Consider the following 25,099-nt stretch of genomic DNA (forward strand, 5'->3'; position numbering starts at 1 on the left):
AAGAAGATAGGATCATTAGTTTTAGTAAACAGTAATGCGTTTTTAGTGATAGTTTCCATTCAATCGATTTTGACTGGAATTCTGTTGTATAGATTAAAATATGATATAACATATTAAGGCGAGACATAATGCTGACTACATACTATATAGTTGTAACTTATATGTAGATACTAGGTATATATATATATATAAAGCCAAAGTGGCAAAGTGGCAAAGTACTTAAATAATTATATACACGTATAATACATATGTACATATGTACATATAGCTGTAAACTATGTATTATTGCACTATATAATTTTCGATAAATTGAAGTACCTATAATATGTATGTATCACTATAACTTATGAATTATTATAACTGCCATTAGAATACCTACTTTGTCTTTCAACAAAATATATTTATCACTATCATATTATTTTATCATGGAATAATGAGATTTTCTCAATTTTGACAACATCAGATACTTGCAATTTCCGATAGATTCCATCGGCTATATGGAACTTTTGAACTAGATTCTTGATGTATAATATTACAAGAAAAAAAATCAAATGCATCATTTTAAAACGATTAGTTTCGTCACTTCACTTCTGAAAGAGGAAATTCGAAAAAAAGAATAAAAGACCGAATAAAGTGACATCGCGATCAAACAAAATCGTTTTCAAATTCCGGAGGGAGCTGTGACGACATACTATAACGTAATAACCTCCCTTTCTCCTCACTCTATTAAATACTAATAATATTAAAGTACATTCACCCAGGGTGGGTCCATAAAATGGAATGGGTTTTTATGTGAGGGATTTCGTGACCACATCGACGACTTATGCACGAGGACAATACATCAATCTATATACGAGTAATATATACATAGTATATTTTCACACATCGTTTAACGATATTCAGCAACCGGTCAAAAATAGATATAAAACCAAAATAGTTTTCTAGTCCGAATATTCGAACGTCCATTGCAGTATTGTACGTGATACGAGGCGTGAGTATACAACCATTAAATCATATAGGTAGATGCTATAAGCAGGTAAATAATAATCATTTCTGATGCCTTCTTTGGTCTTTCACTAAAGACGGGCGTTTCGCCTTACGTGTGGTGCATACGTAATTGAGGCCCCAACAATAATCCCTCGGCTGAACAGTTTTTCCGTCCTTTTTTAAGCGGGTATAACGTAATGTTACATTACCTTTGAGTAGAACCCGTCGTGCTAAAGCATCGTTTCACTAGTCATTCACTATTTCCTGCTAGTATACATAATAATAATTAAATAGGTATAAACTGGGTGATCATCCCCATTATATCCACTAAAGAGATTTTTTTGTTTAATCAAATTCTGATTTTTCAAATGTTTAGGTATACTTAAACTTTAAACACCTTATATTTTCAAATTCTGTTATGCTACTTTTTAAGGAATTTTTAAATATATTACTGTTAATATTTTTAAGTAGGCGATTGAATTTTTGTTTTTATATGTTGATATCTAAATCTAAAATTGAACAAGTATAGTTTATCATACATTGAATATGATTAATTGAAAAATAAGAATTATCGTAATAAATATTAATTTGTAAGCATTTTATAATTAATAGAAACTGTCTGTGTATAATAAGTACTATACTGGCTGTAACAGAAAGACCTGACAAAAAAAAAAAAAAAAAAAAAAAAAATGTTAATCTCAAACTGGCTATTCACCTAATCACCTTGATTTGGATCTCTAGCCACAACCAAATCCTGGGAAATAAAAGAGCTGACGAAAAAGCTCGTCAAGAAATTACCTCCTATGATGCTATTAGACTAAATAGTTACGACGCTAAATCCATATCAAAAATAACCTCAAACAATATATGGCTAAGAGCATGGAAACAAGATACCTTAAGACTAAATTAAATCAAAAATACCATTAATACATGGCCCTCTCCAACGGACTTCTCAAGGAAGATTGAAACCACAATAAATAGATATAGAATGAGTATATGACACACGTCGCTAACACACCAGTACTTGATGAAGCAAGAAGATCCACCCATATGTGTCAGTTGTCGTACACTCCTATCAATCAAAAAATTGTATCCGAATGCTGTTTCTATGAAACGGACAAACGAGAAGCTGGGGTATCAAATATCATATCGGAAGCTCTCCATCCAGATACCATAAGTCGATGACCTTTTTAATTAAAACAAATCTTATAAATAGTTTATAATCTGTTCTTGTTTATATAATATCTAAATATTATATCCTTGAAAATTGTTAACCTTAAACTGCTAGTATACCAATGGTCATAGACTTTATTTGAATTAAAAAAAAAAAAAATGTTAATATTACATAAGTAAAAATAAATAATTTAAGAAATATACTCATGTCAGTAAATTCCTCAAAAATCATATTTTTTAAAAATCATTACGTTCCAAATTAATTTCATCCGAAAAAATCTAAAAAATAAACTACTTGTCTTAGATAAATATTTCTACCATCAAAATTGTCCTTATAATCAGATTTACAAATAGGCTATTTGGAATTTATCCAAAAAAAATTTTATTCAATTTAAATTATTTTATTTTTGGTACTAAAAAACAAACAAAGAAAACATTTTATTATACATGTAGTGCTAAGGTCACTTAAAAAAAACAAAAAATAAAAAATATTAATTTGAACAAAAGATATTTCAAAAGTCAGTTCTATCTATTACACTTTATATACCATAATATTAAATATATTTGATATTTGATCTAAAACCACAAACCTCATAATTTTCTAACAGTATTAATTTTTTTTTCATACATTTTTATAACTCAGAATTTAAATCTTAAAATAACAGAATCTAAATAAATTAAAGTATAAAATTGTGAGTGAGCATAGTTGGTGATTCGCCCCTGTATGTAACGAAACATCAACAAGTATGTTAGATAGTTTTAACGACTCGATAAATTTTAGTTAACTAAAGAATCGGTTGTTTCAAATAAAATAAAAATCGTATATTTTTATTTATTATTTGATTTAAGAAGGTTGTAGAGAGCAACAATATCACAAAATAATGTTTTGTTGCTTAGTTTCTATTTTATCTAATTTTACGGAGTTTTCTTATTTTTAAACAATGTTTTCCCTGTGTTACTATTACTATTCTCGACGTATGACTCACGAATTCGAGGATAATCTTAGTTAAATAACTGTAAGAAAGGATGGAAAATAATCAACTGTTCTTAAATGAAAATTTCTCTACCTAACGCATTTTTTGACAAAATAATAAAAATAAAAATGAAATTGAAGAATAAAAAATGGGAACAAAAACAGATATTAGAAACAAGAAGAAGAAAAATCACAAATACCCCTATTAATATATTAAAATATAGGTATTTGATATCTTATAAGTCTTATTTTATAATTGACTGTCTGAATAGTAATGAATATTATAAAGTAAATCTATTGACTATTAAAGTATATTAAAATAGTTTCACCATATTAAGTGTATAATTATTGTAAATATCATTTTTTTTGATAATTTTGGTAGTTCTTTTTTTTTAATTTCCAGCGTACGAACTCGTTCGGTCAATACACATTATAAATTATTATACTTATATCGTATATCATCATTTATATTATTGACACGTTATCATACACCAACGCATTCACATTCATTAAACCATATACCTTTTACCTATCTATTACTTATTAAGTAGTTATTAGTTATATTATAATTTTACGTTTTATACTCTTGCAGTTTTATACAGGAAATTTTGAAATGTTCATGATAAACCAATTGAGCACCAATTAATATTTAGAAACAAATTTGTTATAAAAATGTTAAATCTATCTATTAATATTGTATTGTCCCTAAAAATCTGAACGTAGGCAAATTGTAAACAATTTAAACCAATCATACAAAAAATAATTCTAATAATAAACCTAAATTAATACATATATATTACATTAAACACTAAACTGCAAATATTACATGCTTACAATTTTTCAAAATATTTTTAGTACCAGCTATAAGGATTAAGGAATGGAGCAAACGTATAAAACATCAATATTTTGCTTAGAATTTACTTGATGGTAATTATTGTTTAAAAATTTGTATTTCATCAGACCATATAATATCCTTCGATGAAATACCTAGTTATATACTTTTAAATTTCTAGTCAAGCGATTAAAGGTATTGGTTTTGAAATTATGTATTTATTATTATCATTATTATAATTATTTAATAATATATTATACTATATTATTATTATATATATGTATAATATATGGTTAGTATTTTTTTTAGTCTATTAAGAGTGTATTCAGACTTAAAATATTGAGTATTAACTAAGAAATAGATAATCATTACAATATTATTCTTAAGTCTTTTCATAAAATTTGAGCAACATATATATTAAAATAATTTTTTAAATATATTTAAAAATTATTTGTTTTTATAAACAGTTTAACTTATCTACTTATCTACTTAGAAATAAATTAAATTGTTGTTGGAAAATGAAAATTTCCATAATTTTACTAAGAATCTAATAATATAAGCCATTAGGTAATAAGACAATGAATTTTACATTTATATTGACTATGCGTTATCATTAAATACAACTCATTTGTCAGTTCTTAATTTATTCTACTTTCAAACATTTATTTTTTCTAATTTTAACTGTAAAACGTGAAGAATATTCCTAAAAAAAAAAATGTAAAAAGATACAATTGTGGTATAATTATTGTCATTGATCTCTTGTCATGAAAAACTCGCTTTGTAAAATATTCCAAAAAGAGATCAATAAAACCAAGTACACAAACCTCATTTACTTATGATTTACTCGTTACATATTTCCTACACCCATACCTAATCTTGATGCGTACAGGGTTTTCTACTATTTTATGTGATATGTGATGTAAAAAATTTTTATAGTTTGTTTATTTTGCTTCAAACATTTTTTTTTTAAAAACAAGACCTTTGAAATAAATGATGATACATAATACACCAACTCGAATACAGACGAAAATAAGTAGATACATTTTGTTTGCTTAGTTTCAAAGAGAAATGAGATGTTTCCATAATTTGGCTGACTCGTTATATTTAACTTACCTAAAAAACTTATTTATCAACTAGAACCATTAAATAGAATTGAAATAGAATACATATCCACTCATTTGTGTGGAAATTATGTTGATTGAAATATAATTTAAACATCAAATACTTGCCAAAATTTAAAATTTAAAATCTAAAAATCTATTCTTATATATATATATATATATCTAGGCTACTCTCATACTTTGTGATAAATATGAATGGAATTTTACAATGCATTTAAACGTGCATAATTCACGATCAATATACTATTCTACTATTCCTTATAAGATCTGTTAAGTTGTAATAATACACAAATACGAATCAGGTTTTATCGATTATTATAAAATTAAATAGAATACTAATCACAAATAAAACTTTCATTAGTATAAATTCTAAGTAATAAATATATATTGTAAAATCTAAAATGCAAAATGTCCAAAAATAAGATATATTTTTTAAGAACTCACCTTTATGTCAATGGCTAAAAGAATATAAGGTTTGTATTTGTGTTAAACATTATATTTTTTTCTAAATTAAAACAAATCAAATACAAAACTTTAAATATTGTTCTATGTTTTCATTTTCTGATCACACGAGTAACTGTAAAAATTTCATAAAGCAATTTTTGTATAATTTGTTTGATATTTTACAAAATATACTATTTAAATATAAAAATTTAACTTTGGTATTATGATTGGACTTAATTTAACTTGACAGTTAATCTAATTATCCAATATTCTGTTGTCAACAAGGGTTATGGGTCATTAACTTTTGCTTAAATAAGTTGCAATTTTTAAATTACAAAAATTTTAAACTGTCCCTATGATCTGCATACACTTTTCGTTAAGAAATTACCAAACCCCATTCAAATAATGTTCTTAAAGTTGATAACAATTTTAATTCATAACATCAATAATTTGTGTCAAGCTTAAAATGTTATTAAAAAACTTAAAAAAAATTCTATATATATTAAATTCGTAATTTATCATTAATATTTTGTGGCCAGTTACCTGGATCATCGTTGTCACAGGTTTCTTCTTCTGGTATTTTTCTGCTCCGATGTCTTCTTTCGGTTCTAAATCATCAATTAGCTTAACGTTTTTATATTCATCACTATCACTGAATTGAACTTTTTCAAAATAAACATTATCACTATCACTAAATTGGAAGTTCTTATTTATTTGACTTTCAATTTGACTACTATCGGCCTTACTTGGCCTTGCTACTACGGTCTTTTTTAAAAAACTTGAATAAAGAGTTTTTTTGACGTCTATTTTGATGTTTTTTTAGTAATTTTAAGTTTTCGTATTTTAGTGCTACTTTTAAATGTTCAATATTTATCACGTTATCGACCAATCATAATAATGTTATTGTATATTTGTATCAGCAAGACCGAATGTCAACAGCAGACGAACACGTTAAACTAAAAACTACTACACAAAATAAAATCATTTTACTATTTGCTCAATAAATATTATTTATTATCAATGTTTTTAGATCAAGCACTAAATATAGCCTTAAAATGCCGACGTTTTAAATCAATTATTATAATAACTAGACGAAAAAGTCAGCCGATGGCCGCTCCCCGTATCATCTCGACTGGTTCGTTGCGATAACGATGATGTTATTATTAGATATTTCAATATTTTTAAGTTAAACCTACTTCGTTATTTTGATATAATTTTTGGTACCTATAATTTTTTTAAAAATACAATTTAATTACTACGAGAATAAAATAATTTTTAAATCCAATTTTACCACTTTTTTCAAACGCTAGGCTCCAAATTTATGCAAAAAGCACTAGACCCAGGCCTGGGCCCTGCTCCCCCCCCCCTAAGAACAACCCAGCATATAATGACGATATTTTATGGTATTGTCATTTTTCCAGTTCATTGTTTAGTATTTTTTTGTTATGAAAATTTCTTTATTTAATTTTTTGAAAAGTTCATGTTAACCAAACTATTTGTTTATAATGGACGTAAACAAACGATAAACTTTATTAAATTAAAAAAAAAAAATTGGCTTAAGAATAACAGAGACGAATCAATTAAGACATCTATAGTTAAGTGTCACATCAAAACGTTTCATTAATAATTTTGGGGTCACTTCATTGCACGTCATGATATTACAATATCGCGATATACTGCATTGATATAATATTAAATCCATTGTATAAACGTATCTGTAGTTTATACTGAGAGTATTCTTGTAATAACACTACATGTAATAACAACCATAATAATTGAAGAGTATATTATTAATCAAAAAAAACTGAAAGTTACTAAAGTTTAAGTCTTTTATTTAAAAAAAAAAAACACGAACCAGGAAATAAAGTAATTTGGAGGTGTATAGAATATATGAATCAAAATACCATGAAATATAAAATTTAACGGTGAAGTTGTTCTTAAAACTGCCAATCCTAACTTATCCATCTAACTGACATAAGACAAATCGAAACAAAAGATTCTATGAAAAGTTAATAGAAACTTTCAAAAATTCTTATTTGACAACAAGTAACAACTCATTCTCTTGTATAAACTATAACATTTCATTTATGTTTAAAGAAATATTTTTAACTTCAGAAATTTTACACCTGATTCAAAATATCATAGCTGGTGAATTATATTACAATATGATATCCTTATTTATGATAGTCATTTAATTTTTACAACTGCTTATATAGCTTAAATAGATGGAACATTTTAATATTTACTTTTAATTTTTAATAATCTTCAACCAATATAAAGAGTAAATTATTGAAATGTACCTATTATAACGATGTATACGTATATTCAAACATATTGCATAAAAAAAAAATTCCGAAGCATTTATAACTTAAATTGAATCTGAATTTGCCTATTATAACATCAAAATATGAGTGACATATTTTGAACATAATTCATAAATTTTTGCAGATTTTTGATATTTTTTTAACTAATATTTTTAAATTTTTATAAATTATTGTTAATATTTTAAATGGTGTTTATTTCACGAAATTGATAATTTTTGGTTTATCTGTTGTATTGTGGTATAAATATAATATAAATAATACCTATCTAATCTTAACTTGATTGAATGACCGATATAATTACTTACACATTGTTTGACGACGTATACAGTGAGACAGTGAAAAATTATTTCATTAGTAAGTACGCCGTGTGTTATGCAAATGTGCGGACACTTATACTTGATAATTTGAATTTTGAGTGGTTTTAATAACAGTATCAGTTTTATAAAATGCCGAAAATTCAAAGTGAAAGAGTCAAGTTACATCAATTTGTTGAAGAATTTTCCAGTGTCGTTTTTAAAACAAATGTAGAAAAGAGTTTCAGTCAATATAAATCTATTCTACGTTCAAATCCCCGGTCGTTCGTATTTGAAAATTTGAAACAACGATTATTAATATCATAGTAGCATGTAATAATATAAACTAATATTCAATGTAATAGGAATAAATAATAATATTCTAGGAATAATAAAAATTTTATTTTTGCATATTTTAGTAAATTAAATGCATATTTTACAATAAATTTGTTATTGCATATAAATCCTAGTTCTAGTTATTACGATAGTGTGATGAAGTTACTATAAATGGTAAACAATTACATATAAAAAATCGATTTTCTGACCATTTAAATAAATATAACCATTACCAAAGTAAATTTAATATTTGATCTATGAAAATTGCAAAAGATTCCAAGAGACTAAAATAAGGAATCATAATAATAATAACTGACTAGTATGGCTTTTAATTATTAACATTATAAAAACTATTTAGTATTAAATTTTGTAATTTGTATAAAAACCCAAAATCTAATAGACACTAAAATATTTTAGTACCTATGAAATAAAAATTACCATTTTAATAACATGCAGTGATTATAATGAACAATATACAAAACGTAATATATTGTTTCATGTGTAATATTATATTGACGTAGAAATGTATAATCTATAAAAATAAAACTTCCATTAAATTATGTAAGTTTACATAAAATAAAAATTCATTAAAATTACTGTTATTAATCAAACATTATGGAATTATCTACGAGCATATTAATTATTAATCATAAAGTTACAAATTTTTTATTTTTTATATTCTAATAATTGGTATTAACGATATAGTATAATATACACAGAGTATAGGCTTCAAATAATGTACTCTCTATATAGTTACAAGATTAAAAATTCTTTGGAAATTTGTAATTCTTATAAATCATAGTTACAGTAACTCATATAGTCACATTTATAGCTACTAGTTACTTAATTTTTCATTTACATTTTTTCAATAAAATAATGATACTAATAATGTTTGTACCCATTGTACATGAAAAAATGTATCATGTACGTTACCTAAAATTTAAAATTATTTACAGATTTAATTTTACTTTTTAAAAATAATCCTTGAAGCTGGAGTCTCTCGAATAAGATTACGCCATTCATTGTAATAGTAACACAAACCACAGACATAAAGATCAATTTGTCTAAATTGGGACTCGACTGCTTAAATTTAATCGTGACATGTGCGAATACTTTCTCGAAAAATGTATTTTCCAACACTTGTTTCTTCGGTTTTAATTCCCTTCATAAATCTTTGAACATTCATTTTAATTGTTGTTCAGAAAAGTACTTACCTACCATAATATCTTGACGTCTTCGGATGGACCATAAACCTTGTTTTGATGAATTCAACTATTTGCAGTCAAATAAATTCTAAACCAAATGTAAATTCTCTAGTCAACAATAATATACCAATAAAAACTTTTTAAATGATTGTAAAAATAATGTTATATCGCGATATATATTATATTTTGATGTGTTTTAAACATTTTAACTACATCGTGGTATGATGTTCGAGGTAAAAAGTCCATGCACATTTTTTGTAATTTTGAATTCAATAATTACTTAGTTTATTGTATGAATTAAAAATATATTTTAGTGTTCAATTTCGTGAAAAAAAAATATTAAACCAGATTGTAATATAAATTGTGGAATATCTATTATTAGGAATCTAAGAGTATAGGTGATTTTTTTGACAGACAATTCCTACACATTTCCCTATTTAGAATTTCTTTATAACTCATAAATATTTAGAAAAAAAAAAAATAATTTTCTGTTATTATTAACTGCAGTTAATTCTACAAAAGTTTCCAAAACAATAAATTAAAATTTCAGCACGCTTGGAAAATCTTAAACTTTAAACGACAAAGACAATATTTTAATAGGTATCATATTTATACTAAATTCCCCCACCCCTTGAAGTATTGTCAAATCTATTACCATCTTCAATCCTTGGTTTTATTTTTACTTTAAAAGCATAGTTATTTAATCAATCGTTTTATTTTCTATAGATTTAACTAATTGTAAGTGTTTTTTTTTTCATGTGATTCCGTTGAATCGTTAACAAAGCAAGGGCATATCTAATGGACTGGAAAAAGCATTAAGTTATATTTTTTTATTTATTACTTTAGAACATTTAATACTAAACCAATTGAAAAAGAAATACTTGTAAAATACTATACCTAATGTACTTTAATAAGGTACATTGTGATTTATTTTTTTGTCAAAATCAAATTTCGATTAGGTGCGAAACAAAATAATAATAATTTGTTACGAATATACAATATAATCTTCACCCAAAAAAAATAATCATTCCAATTTCTGCCTTGTTGTTTTCATAAATTGTTCGATTGTTTGGAAAAAGGAATCAATTTGTAATCAAACATCATATTAAATGCCGGTTTTTATTATAGAATGTGATGAAAATAAATCTTCATATTTTACTTAATAGCATTATTATTTTCAAGGTATGTATTTCGGGAATATCGTTGAAATTTAGTTCGGTCAAAATGACAATCGACATCATTTATATTATTTGGTATAATATTATCAATGTTCACTATATGATTGTTATTTATCTGAGATTGATGACCAACTGACAAGATTGTCTAATAAACAACCGAAACAGTTAGCAATTTCATATTTATGAAAATAATTTTTTATTGAAGGACGGTCCAATATTTTTTTTCTTTAGAAGCAATATAAAAATTATTTAGTTTAAAGTACAATTGTGGCGAATTATAAATATTTTCTTAAGTGTTTTGTACGTCCTAGTTTTAATTATTTGTTGATTTATGATTTAATTAATAATATAATACACTTTTTTTAAATTTATTATTGTGCCAAACTAAAATAGTGGCCAAGTTAATAAAAAAAATAACTTGAGTTAGTAAAGTTATTTTAGTAAATATTATTAAATTCAGCGTAATTAAAAAAAAAATTAATTAGTTATAACTACCCATAATCATATCTATGAGTTGTAGATAAATAATTGACCATGATTTCAACGTATCGTATTAACATTTAACTCAACTATAGTTAGATAAGTTAAAAATTATAAAAGAATGAATGTTTACCTTCAATACTGTGATTCATAGCTGTTTTGCTGAAAACGTCAGTATTAAAATACTAGTGTAAAATACATTACCTACATCCGTTTGGGAAAGCACGTCGTATATAGACTTTCAGTGATATTAATAATCAAGTATCAAATACCCGAGCTGAATAAATATAGTAATAGATTAGGCACACGTGCGCCATACTGTTTACATAATACACTCTACCAAAAGCAATATGAAATTGCCCGTAATATAAGATGGAGTGATGGACGATGGTCTTCATCCTGGAAAGTCTGATAAAAAAAGTAATTTCAAAGACTATGTTATGAAGTTTATTAAGAACTAAGTTGATGGATTTTTTAAAGATTTATTAAATAATTTTTAAAATTTTGATTTTCGATATAAAAGTCGATATTTTAAGTCTACAATTGCACCCATTATAAAAATATCTATATTACTCATTTTTGAAACAACGGAAAAGTAGTTTTAGCTTCATGCAACTGTTCATTCGGTAACAATTTATATTTTCGAACAATGTTTTAACTCATTTAAACCTCATAATTCTAAACAAAATAGTTTTGCTCACTTATTTTTTATTTTTTTTTTATATTATATGTACTGTCGAAAATTTAAAATATGAAATTATTTATACCTAACGGTCTTAAATGTGTCATTAAAATACAAACATTATTTATTTGTTCAAATTGGTATCTTAATATTGCATGTAAAATTATCATTCGACATGCCTAATCGTTAACTATCACATACATTAGTAAAACCTTTAAAAAAACAAATGCGAGAATTATTATATTATAAGATTACTTTCATACATAAATGATGGATAATGTTTAAAAACGTATTGTGTGAAATGTTCGTCCGATAATCTTTGGCGTTTTAAATGATACTCACTGTGTGTGGTACTTAGGTCACAAATATTGTGTTATGATCGTTGATCAACCACCATCAGTTAAATTATTAATCACACTACCACAGGATTTATTCAGCACGGGTGGGCTGCCTAAAGAGCATGCAAAACATTCTTTGATTGTTAAACTGTCGTTTATATCTTGCAATAAGAAACTTGTTAATTATTGTTATTGTATTAAAAGTTACTCTGTGAGAAGGAATACTTGAAGTATAATACTGCTCTACAGATATTAAATCTTTGACTCTAAAGTTTAATATTTCGTAAAACCACATTACTATTAAATTAGTTTTCGTAAATTATACAATATTAGGCATATAGAAAATCAATTACTTAAGTTTAATTAATAACCTTTATTTAAAAAGATTTTATTTTGCAATTACAAAGTGTGTACCTACTTAGTACAAGTAGGTACACATAATGGTTAATATTTTCAGTTAAATTGATTTTTTAAATGAATCATATAGTAAAAAACTGTATTTTTTAACGTCAAAATAAATTCTAAAAAAGCGAGGAAGTCGTGGATGTCGCTCTGCTGTACAGTAGGTTATAAATGGGTTACATTAATTGATGGAATTAAATTTGAATCCCATGATATTATATCATTGTAAACTATTCTGAACGGAGACGGTTTATCTTTCTAGGATATATTATAGATTATTAAAAATTTTCAAATCTTAGATTTAAAAAGTAAAGCTTTTATGAATTTCTATCTAAGATAATTTGAATATTGCCGTAATTTTTACGTATTTAGTTAAAATTTTAACTTTAAATGCTTATAAAAAAAAATCGTGCCTATGTATTTTTAATTTTTTTCAACTACTATTGTAACTATGTGTTAGGTATCTTGAATTAAATTTTCAAACTTTTCTACCAAACAAATACATTTTTATAAATATTTATAGAAAAAAAAAACTAAAAGAGTTGAAAAATTGAAATGTGAGTAAACAGCGCTAAACAAATCAAAATATTTTGAAAATTTTATCAAATAAAGAAAATGCCTATGTAAAAATTCAGTGAAAATTTCAAGTATCTGCGGTCATTTGTTTTAGATTTACACCGAAATAAGAAAATCGCGATGAGAAATCTAGTGAAAATCCAATGTTGTAAAAATTTAAATTTTAAGCGCTCATAAAAATGTAATTTATTGTATTTTATTGAAAATGTAAAGCTAGTGGCCCGTGTTGTCGAAGCGGAAATTTATTTATGTGTTTTTCAAGATAAATAAAAAAGAATTTAATTCTGGTGGACATTTTTTTTTGTGATAAAGATTGACAAACTTGTAAGAAATCTTGTATTAAATTTTCAAATTTTAAATTTAAAAAGAAAATTTTTTATGAATTTCTTGCTTAAAATAATTTGCGAATTTTTACGTATTTTGTAAAAATTCAAACTTTGAATGCTTATAAACAAAAACTGTAACTATGAATTTATTTTATTTTTCAACTGCTTTTGTGAAAATATGTTAGAAGCATTGTACTTATTAAATTTTAAAGCTCTTCTACCCAACAAATAAATTTTTATCGATATTAATTTTAAAAAACTAATAATGATCGAAAATTGCATATGCCTATAAATAGTTCAACTTAAATCGAAATTTTTCGTAAATTGCATGGTGGATAGAATATTATGTCTTATATATACATTCGGTGAAAATCTCGTGTACCTATAGTCACTTTTTTTTATAGTTACATCAAACACCAAAATTGACTATGTCGAAAACTGATTGTGCGTAAAAATTTCCGTTTTTCCCTTAATTTTTAGTTTGTTTATCCCGATTTTTTTAGAAAAATATTGAGAATATTTTACTTTTGACTCCCCAAAGTACCAACTAAATTCAGTTTCTGATCTAGAAAGGTACCGAAGTCGAAAATCGAAGCATTTTTACTGCCCCAAAACGTGATGACAGACACAAAAAAAACACACACACATCATGGTAAAATCAATACATTCCTCGCTCCGCTCAGAATCTAAAATATTAAATATATTTTTAACTTAATGTAATATTTTATACATATATTATCACAATCTTAAATAATCAATAAAACAATACAACATTAAGACGATTAATAATTTGAAAAAAACATTAAATTCAAAAGCTGTTTATTATATTATTCTATTTTACTGTTTGTAGCCTTGTAGGTGTATACTTTAAAAAATATATTACCTATTTTATATAAATAATTTTATTCTTATATTTTTATAGTACAAAATAAAATACCACATAAAATTTCAGATTAATAAATATATCGTTTTAGTACTTTTATTGTGACCGCAACATTTAATAAATCTACTGAAAAAATATAAATTTTCACTTTTGAATAAGACAATCTATATAACACGATCCCAGTCTATAGTAATATATTATATATGGACAAATAACTATTTATTAATAAATAGGTATACGGAATACGCGTGTTATTACGTTATGTATAAGCATAATATAGTCAATAGGTATTGAGATTACGAAAATTTAATGTAAATAGGCAAATGTTAAATTTGCCCTAAGATCATTCAATAATATATTAATTTAACATGTTATTTATATTGAAAAAAAGATAAACAATGTTTTAATTTATTAGAACGTACTACGTCCTTAGTGGATGTGTAACATTCTACAATATTATCACTCATGGACTTTGAACTGAATCTACTTTCGACTATGTCAAAATTAAATAATTTTTCACATAAAATTGAATGTGCGAATGGACTCCGTTACCATAATAATTACATTACATTAGAATTTGTTTTAGTTACTTTTCGTAATAAACTAAAGTATAAGGGTTGTAACTTATTTTCAATTTTCACGTTTTCATTACCATTTTTATAATCATTAATCCTTGTGTGTAAACTTAATTTTTTTAAGTTATAAATTCTTGTTGCATATTTAATGTTATTTACACGGGTCAATATTATGTTTCATACTTTTCTACTAGATAACCGATTTTATGATGGTTGATATGAACTTAAAGTCCGAACACATATCAAGTACCTGCCCTGGTAAAAAAAAAAAAAAAAAAACTAATAAAACTAATAATTTTAGTATTTATGTCGAATAAGAGTTATAACTTATTAGATAATATCAGATCGAATTTTCTCGTAAAAATGCCATTACCGAGAATCGACTAATTTATCGTGACAATATTTTCTGTTGATAATAAATATGAGGAAAATTGTATGCCTGCTATAATTTTTAAATATTCTGTGCTAACATATATAAGTAACGAATTTATAAAAGAAATGCATTTTTTAATTTGTAAATTTTTCCGCCTTTTATATAAACATTATCGAGTAGACATGACGTTATTGTATTCTACGTCTCAGAGTAGGCAATCCATCATAAATGAATGTCAATAACAACTATTGTAATATGCATATTGCATACTATATAATAATATACCGATTCGTATTGAGATTGCTAACGACCGAGGCGTGAAATGTGTTTGTTTAATTATTATAATATTCTATTAGGTATCGTGTTTATTTGTGACATGCATAATATTGTAAAATCTATGTAATTCGGGCATTTAATTATTCACGAATATTATAATTATACAATTAGGTACCTACGTAGTTTAGAATTGTTGATGTAATTTATTTACATCACTTATGTTTACTATGAGAGCAAATAAAACCAACAAGCGAGTATATAAGAGTCAATTTTCAAGTGTATTGTTTTTATTTTAATTAAAACCCGTTCAACGAAATATACGCTACACACACGTCACAGCATCGGGATCGCTTTTTTCTTCGTTATTGAATATTTCGATACTTTGTCATTTACATATTTTTGACAAGAAAACACACCAGATCTACGACTCTTCTATTCACTTCGATGAAAGTGACATAATATACGAAATAACTCGTCATTGATATCATTTGTCGTCTGTATTGATAGGTAGTATACCTATACTTAACGGTGACAAACGGAAATTTTCCAAATAATCGTAAATAATATGATTTTGAATACGGCATGTAATTTAATTAAGGTAGAATTGCTATGCACGTGTAAAAGGATTGTACTTGACGATCTCGTTATTGTTAATGAATGGCTGAGAATTTTTCCTCGTTATCTCGTCCGGCTTCCTAAAGCAATAAAACGTGCCATTTCTTAATTTTTTTTTAGTTTGAAATCGATATCGAATCATAGGTATACACGCGTTTTATAATATTAAAACAATAAACAATTTGAGATCGATGTTCTTCCGACCTTGTTGATAACTTTTGGGATGACCTCCAGGGGTTACGCTGTGTGTTATAATGTCTCGTTAACAAATATTTACAGCTAAATATAACACAAATTCCAGTGAGTTAAAATCAATATAAAAATAGGTATCTACATTAGATGAAAAATTTACAAACAACATACATCATTTAACATGACGTGAAACTTTATATCATGTTCGATATTTTCAATACTGTTGTCTTATTTTTTTTTCAATCTTGACCATATCTGTAGCAATAACATTATAATATACTCATGTCCGCTTTTTATTGTGTTACAGGTTTTAGCATTCTGGAAGCTACAAATATTGTGGAACAAAACGTGGGTGTCAGCGCCATCAGTGGCCGATGTATCAACGACAAGGCGTACAAACTTAACGAAAGAGCGATTTTAAGTATAGAAACGTCTCAGATATTTCCCGAGTTCCAGCAATTTCCCTTAGATTTTTCAATATTGGCCGAGATCAGAACTGACCAAGGTTTGAAAGCAATAATAATAGAGCTGACTTAAATACCATTTAAAATTTAAAGGTTGATAAAATAAATCGTTTTAACCACAAAATCACATGTGTTTTGTGTAATAAATCTATATCCTTTTGATAATTATTGAAGGAATAAAATAATATTTGTATTTAAAAATATTGTTACAAAGTTATGACTAATGATAAAATATTTATGCACAAATATGTTTACTAATGAAAACATAATTTGTTTTATTATGTAATAATTTTTGATTGAAAGTTAATATACTGCAGTATACACCATACACGTGACCAATTTAAGTTAAAATAAATTAGATAAACTTGAATTCATGTAATGTGTAAATATTAAATATATTTGTATGAGCACATTTTTGAAGATCGATGATTCTTGAACTTTGTAATTTGTGATTTAATAAAAATAACTTTTTATATGATCAACAGTAAATAATTTTCATTTAAAAATCAAAATAAATTGAAATAGTATATACAATATGCTGCCAAAATTATTCTACTCAGATAATAACATATTATGCTCAAAATTGTCTTCATAATAAACATTATTTACGAAGGAAAAAAACCAAAATAAAATGGTAGAATTCAAAAAACTTCTAGCATATTGCTACTATATTTTAAATTTCTTTAAAAATACACTATTTATAAAACAGTTCTAAATTACTAGAAATTTCTGTTCTATAAGTTTTTTTTTTTATTAGAAAAGAAAATATACAATAAGTAATTTTGATGGTTTTTTTTTTTAACAAGACTTGATGACGTGAGTGAAGAGGGTGTCCAGTGACACTACTTTAGCGGTTCTATAAGTTATAATAATTTCACTCTATTCAAAATATTTGTTTATATTATAAATCAATTCTAATAAAAAAAAAAACCAATAAAGCACTTATCATACATTATAATTATAATGAATTAGTCACTAACTAGTGAATATATGTTTTATATATACATTATTTCTCAAGAATATACAAAATTCTTTAAATCAAAAATAATTGTTAAATTTTTTTTTCTAAATACCTAATTGTTCAATTTTTCTAAAACAGAACGAGCCTTTTATAATTTTTATGAACTACGAGTTCATGTTAAAACGGTAGAAAAATTACAAAAATGTATAAATACAATAAATATTATGATTGAAATAGAAAATAATACATTATGATAATAATTAAATACAAAAATATGAATACATTTTTGGCTATATACTGGAAAATAATCAATTTCAATGGTCATGATAAATATAATAATAGTTGGAATTTGAGACAAATAATAAATAAAATGCTTTTCAGTTTCTATACTTTTCTTTGAAATTAAAACATATTTTGAATATTTCAAAAAATGTATAGATTTCCATACAGTTGTGTTTTGCTTATAAATTGTAAAACGTTGTTTTTGGCGCTTTTTCACGCACGAGCACGTAACTCCTACGGAGAAACTGACGCTCTGGCACCTGATGTTGTCAGTAGAGTACAGCAGCTAACGGGTTGCAATGATAAATTAACACTGTTGTTTATAGTATTTAATTATAGCCGTTTCCTACCAAAACGGTTTTTCATTTCCAGATAACAATGCCGTCATTACAGTGTTTCTTTTAATACTACCTTACTGTAGTTTAAATAAGAATATCTATTTCTTACGATAATGTAGGTATACCAAAGTATTTTTTAACTTTGAATTTATCAAAATAATTATCATATCGTAATGTGAATATTATAACGTATTAAATACAATATAATATATATTATAATTTATAACATATTAATTGAGAGATATATTTATTTTATTTTGATTTATTGAATATAATGCTAGAAGACATGGAATTCTATGCATTTCATATAAAATTTACAACATCGATTTAGTATTATTTAGTGAGATAAATTAATACCTTGGTAAATATTCCTTGATATTATTACAAATCCCAAAAATTATATAGATTTATCAATTTATGTCGTAAAATATTGAATGTCTTTTGAAAATCAATGCCTATGCATTTGATCGTTATTCAATGTTTGTTATAACTACTAAACTTAATATACTAATTATATAAATACACATGTACCTTGTACATACTGTACACGATTGTATATTTGCATGAGATAAATAATTGTTGTTTGAAATAAAATAGTGTGAAGTGTACATTATAATTGTCACACTAATAAATTACGTACACAGGTACGTTGTAGATACCTTTAATCTATAAACAATATCTGCATGTATGACCATAGAATATACAACTTTACATATTTAAATAAAATGTTCGATCGATCACAAAACGAGTAAATGTCAATTTATTTGATTAAACATTTAATTAAATATTAAAATTATTTATTTCTAATTAAAAACAGGAAAGCCACTAGGACTCTGAAATCAAATGCATGTTTATTATTTTTATAAAATGTATATTTCCTCTGATATATGTATCGGTAATAGGGAATATTTACATTGAATATTATTTGTATAAATTATTACCGAATGGTACCTACGTACTTTAGTAAAATATTCAAAGAATATAAATTATAATAAGTATAAACCAGAATAGTTGAACGTTTAGACAATTATTTTTCTTAATAAATTAGATAATACTAAAACTTTCGAAATTTTTTTGAAAACTTTAGTCACTTATAACCTACGTAGTTAATGTACAAATAAAATATGATACAAATAAATAAGTTATTCTAAATAAGAACAATATTAAAATTGAATGCTTCCGAAAAAAATAAAATAAAATCCAATTTCACTTTTAAAAATGTTGCTTAGAAAGTAATAAAATCATTGGCCCCGTAGATGAAAAATTTCTTCTCATAATCTTGAATTATAACTAATTATTTAATTTTTTTTAAGTTGATATTTAAATGATATTTACACTTTTAAATACCTAACCCTCTACTATACTTCGTAATTAAAAACTAAATTGGTGATTTTGTGATTGTAGTAGTTAGTAGCTTTTACCTGCGTTATGTAGGTAGATATGTTTTTTTGCATATTATTACACAACTAATTTAAATAATTAGCCACATTTAAAAAAAAAATTATATCATATCAGAAATAATTTAATTTGTCTAAACCTGCAGGTTCCGATACGAATAGAGTTTTTCTCATTTACAACGAAGCGGGAGATGAACAGTTGGGTTTGACAGTTGGGAGTGACATTGTGTTGTTTTACAACGACATGGAAGCCCAAGAGGAATATAAGACCAAAGTAAAATTTAATTCTATCATCAATGATAGTCGGTGAGTAAAAAATTAGCACAAAATGAATTGCCTGATCTTAGTTATATAATTTATCCTGTAGTATATTTTAATATTTGACGTCAATATTTTAATATATTTCAAATAATATGAAATATTTTAAATTTACAAATAATATGAAATATTTTAAATTTACAAATAATGCCATTAGAAATATTTTTTCTCGTAAAATTATAATTATCATATTTTAGCAAAAAATTATATCCTCTCATCTGATTTAATCTTTATTTATGGTGCAGAACAATACATTTTAATAATTCGAACCATAGGTACTAATTTAATACGAAAAGTTCTATTAATTTTGAAATTACATAATTCCAATACCTAGTAATTTATTGTGAAACAATCAGTGTTTGATAATTCACATATTTCTTCATTAAATCATTTCGTAACATTGAGGTCTAGAATATTGACTCATTGAGTATACTCGAATTATTCGTATCAGTATTCAATATATGTACGTATTGTTGAATATTTTATAACATTACGATATCAAAGGTTTGAAGAAAATCTTATAATTTTATTGACAGTACTAAAAATAAATTAAATTTGTTTTTTACGATCCAAAATTAATACTCTTATTACTAGACACCTATAAATGTTATAATTATTCTATAAATCTTGGAGTATAAAAATGTGTGTGGTAAATTTATTCAAATTTTTAAAATATTAAAAATTAACTTACAAAAATGTAATTAATAATTTTTACTATATTTTTGATTTTTTTTAAACTAAACTGGACTAAATAAAATTTGGACTCGATGTATTTTAAATTGTTATTCTTAAGAAACAGTGGAACCTCGATAACTCGAATCTTTATAAGTCGAGTTTTCGATAACTCGAAGGAATACCTTGGTCCCTGTCTTACAACACATGATATTTGTGAACTTCCGTAAGTTGAATTTTTGATAACTCAACATTTTTTCCGGCCCCAACCGATTTGAGTTATTGAGGTTCCACTGTATATTATATTATGTTTATCAAACTAGACACGTAATAATGAGTATTGAGCAATATACCTTTAGCTAAACAACATAAATACGTAATTACATAATTGAATTAAAAATATTTATATGGAATCAATACATTTTTCACAATTTTAAAGAAACAAATCCCATTCAGTACAAGGTTTGAGAACCGTATGGTATTAGTACAATTAATGTAATAAGAACACTTAAAATTTAAAATGCTAAGTCCTATTAAACTACAGCTTATACTAAAACAATAGGTAGGTATAGAATTTATAATTTTGTTTTTAATACAGAATATTTTATAAAATTAAGATTTAAAATACCAGTTAGGAGTCCGAAACGTATTAATTGAATTTAATAACCTGTCTATTTGATTAATAATAGTGTTGGTAATATATATATATATATATATATTTAAAGCTGTTGCTTTTCTGTAAATGTGTGAGTTACTTAAAATCTATATAACCTTTCACATCGAAATTCATATAAAAAACGTGAGAATTTTGAGATTCAGCATTATTAATTTAAGTTTTAAATATGACGAATTAATTAAAGTTAAATTATAAATTACAGTATCGATATTATGAAAGTGAACAATGTCATATTATTGTCATATGTTCAATATGGTTTGTGATATACTATCATGAGATAAGTGTTGACTGTTCGATACTTCAGTGAATTTTTATGGGAAATAAAATTTTCGTTACTTATACTCACTCGTTATAGATTTATAGATATTATTAAAAATAAACTTATTGTGTCATGTAGTTTATAAAATGTAATAAAAAACTGTGTATAAATTTATCAGATAAGATTATCATAACGTATCTTTTTTTCAAATTTTGGAAAAGGGAGGATTTTGGGACCGTTAAGACACCCTATGTAAATAAGCTACTATATAAATTATACAGTATTATATATTAATATATTACAATGATCGTCGTAATTTGTAATTTTAGGTGGCATAAATTATTGTTCAGTATTAAAGGAAATTCAGTGACTTTGATTTTGGATTGCGATAAACAAATCACAAAAGAACTTAAGAGGAATACAACAATCAGCAATTCAGGAATCGTGATGATTGGCCAACAACTAGATGAAACATTTTATCTGGTAATTTTCTATTCATATATGAAATTAAGTGTTATAATATATTGTATAGATTGTTTTCTGGTCTTGTTATTTTTAATTTGCTAATTGATTATAATAGTATATAGTTCATTTAATTCTAAATAATAAAACGGTCTGAAAAAGTTTCATTACATTATTCATATAGCAAAATTATATTCATGATGCTTATTTACTTTTTTTTAATTACTGAATCTCTTTTTTACGCTAAACTCCAGACTGTTAATTACACAATTACTTAATACAGACAATGAGACTTATCTTCAAGCAGTAAATTTATAATTAAGTTCTGAAAAAAAAAATCGTAGATGAATCGAAACTCAAAGTTAAAATTCATATCAGAAAATGTTCAGTAAGTTTATTATTATATCGGATAGTATCACATTCAACAAATGAATTATTTAGTATTTTATGTTGCGGTGTAATTGTATACTATTGCACATAAAATGAATTTCTTTTAAATTAATTAAAAATATAATATTTCCTTGTGATTTTCTTGTTTAAATATGATGGTCACGGTGGTATGGCTGTTAAAAGTTAAAATGCTTTATCAATAGCTGTTTAATTTAATTCAATATTTGTAGAATGACTACTAAATATTCTTCTTATATACATTTGTTCATTGTCTTATTATACTATTATAATCTATAAAATAATTCTGAAAATAAAATCTAATTCAACAGAAAAGTACTACCTATGGTTTGAAAGGGGATTTTTGTCTTAAGAAAATAATTTGCCTCACGAAACTCATCTAATACAATTCTTTGTATAGTAGGTATGTAATGCATTGAAAAGTCAGTAGCTCCAATTTAAAATATAATTCAAATGTTGTAGCGCAGTTTTTTAGTGTAACATAATATTATAAATAGTCCCCATTTTACTATAGTTTATAAATAACATTTTTTTTTTAAATTTTGAAATAACTATTTTGTAGAGTTATTTATTTAAAATATGAATAAAATATTTGTTCTACAATATTATACAATATCTCTACCACGAACTTCTACGAACAAGTAAATTTTATAGGCCCATGATCTTTGTATTTGTAACGATATTAACATTTCAATGATAATATCTTGCACATTTTTTAAATTATAGCTCTAATTTCATTGAAGATATGGTTTAAACCTCATGAAGTCATGACATAGACAATATTCGAAAATTTAAAATATTTAATAAAAAAAAAAAGTATACTTATTGTGCAAAAATAAACACAAAATGTATTAGTCAATACAATAATCGTACATTGCCAATAAAAAATGCATAATGCATTGTAATTGATTTAGTGTGTAAATAATTCTATATATATGTAATATGTAGGGCCCGGATTTCAATGCAAAGTGCATAATTTTTTGGTTAATCATAGACAATGCTTTCCAATTACATAATTCATTTCATGTAACGAGTGTTTCAATGCTAAACATTTTATTAAGTATTTCTTGCATATTTCGTAATTTTTTTATTTTGAGAGCATTTTTAGCATTATTGGGTCATTTTTATGGTTTTTAATGCATATTATTAATATATATTTTAGTATCTTTGTTTAGAATGAATAATATTGCCCCAAAATATATGCGTGCAACATTCTAGCATCAAGTTTTGTTTTAATAAAATAATAAATAATAAATTCTAAATTAAAACACCTACCAATAATTGTATAAAAAAAAATTACATTTTTTACTATTTTTTAGAACGTATTGATATGATTTTAAGAGCATTTAAATTCGGGCCTTATTAATATGATATAATGTACATAATAGAAGTCGTAATATATTCAACAGAAAAATTCAATTTATAATTTCAAACTGTTGACAAGCATTTTATTCTGGACAAAGGTATGATATGTTTGTGTAGAACATATATACAAGTACCTATAACAACTTCACGAAGTACTATTCATTTCCAATCAATATACATTAGTAACCATTCAATATATAGTTTTATGCATTGGTATAGCCAGTGTCTATACTCAGAAAATAATATACCACATATTCTACTAAATTATTTGATAAAATGTGGTTCACGAAAATATTAATTAACATTTTATAATGAAGCACTGTTTTATCCACTTGTAGCCACTGAAATAATATTAATATAAATGTATAATACCTATAAAATGTCTTGAAAAACAATTGTGCAATTAAAAATTTGAGGAAATTCCGTACTTTTGAGTAATTAAAAAAATACCATACTTATGAAATTATTTTCAAAAAATTTATATATTATATAACAATCAAATTAGTTGAATGTCATTCAAAAGTGCAGACAAGTGGCTAACGCTTTCATAGAAATGAAGTGTCTAGAAAAATCACTGTAATGGATGTGTTAAATTTGGATTCAATGATATAAAAAAATTGAGCACGAAAACTTATTCTGAGCGAATATGGTCTATCAGTCTATATTACTATTATTTACTAAGTAGAAATATTTTATTGTTTTTATTAAAGTCATTTATTTTACAATTAGGCATTAATAATATAATAGTTTAAAATAATTTTTGCCGAAAAAATTACATATGAATTTGTCATTGTGTGTTAACAACACATATTTGAAATATAATAATGTGTTTTAAATGTTTCAAATACCTTATCGAAGGTTTTATTATTTTTAAATTAAAATAAAAAAGCTAAAATCATTAATTTGTGTTACA

General features: G+C 24.8%; 1 protein-coding gene across 1 annotated transcript in view; it reads left to right on the top strand.

Annotated features, from left to right (window-relative positions):
- LOC107165992 (uncharacterized) overlaps positions 1-25,099 on the top strand; it is an 80,262-nt gene that overhangs the window by 4,029 nt on the left and 51,134 nt on the right. Inside the window, exons 2-4 of the mRNA XM_089220011.1 lie at positions 16,892-17,089; positions 20,173-20,332; positions 22,281-22,434. Coding sequence (XP_089076137.1) covers positions 16,892-17,089; positions 20,173-20,332; positions 22,281-22,434 — 512 coding nt within the window. The remainder of the gene's footprint in view (positions 1-16,891; positions 17,090-20,172; positions 20,333-22,280; positions 22,435-25,099) is intronic.

This window comes from Diuraphis noxia, unplaced genomic scaffold, assembly GCF_037042655.1.
Source record: "Diuraphis noxia isolate RWA-SAM2 unplaced genomic scaffold, SU_Dnox_SAM2 contig0002, whole genome shotgun sequence".
NCBI lineage: Eukaryota > Metazoa > Arthropoda > Insecta > Hemiptera > Aphididae > Diuraphis > Diuraphis noxia.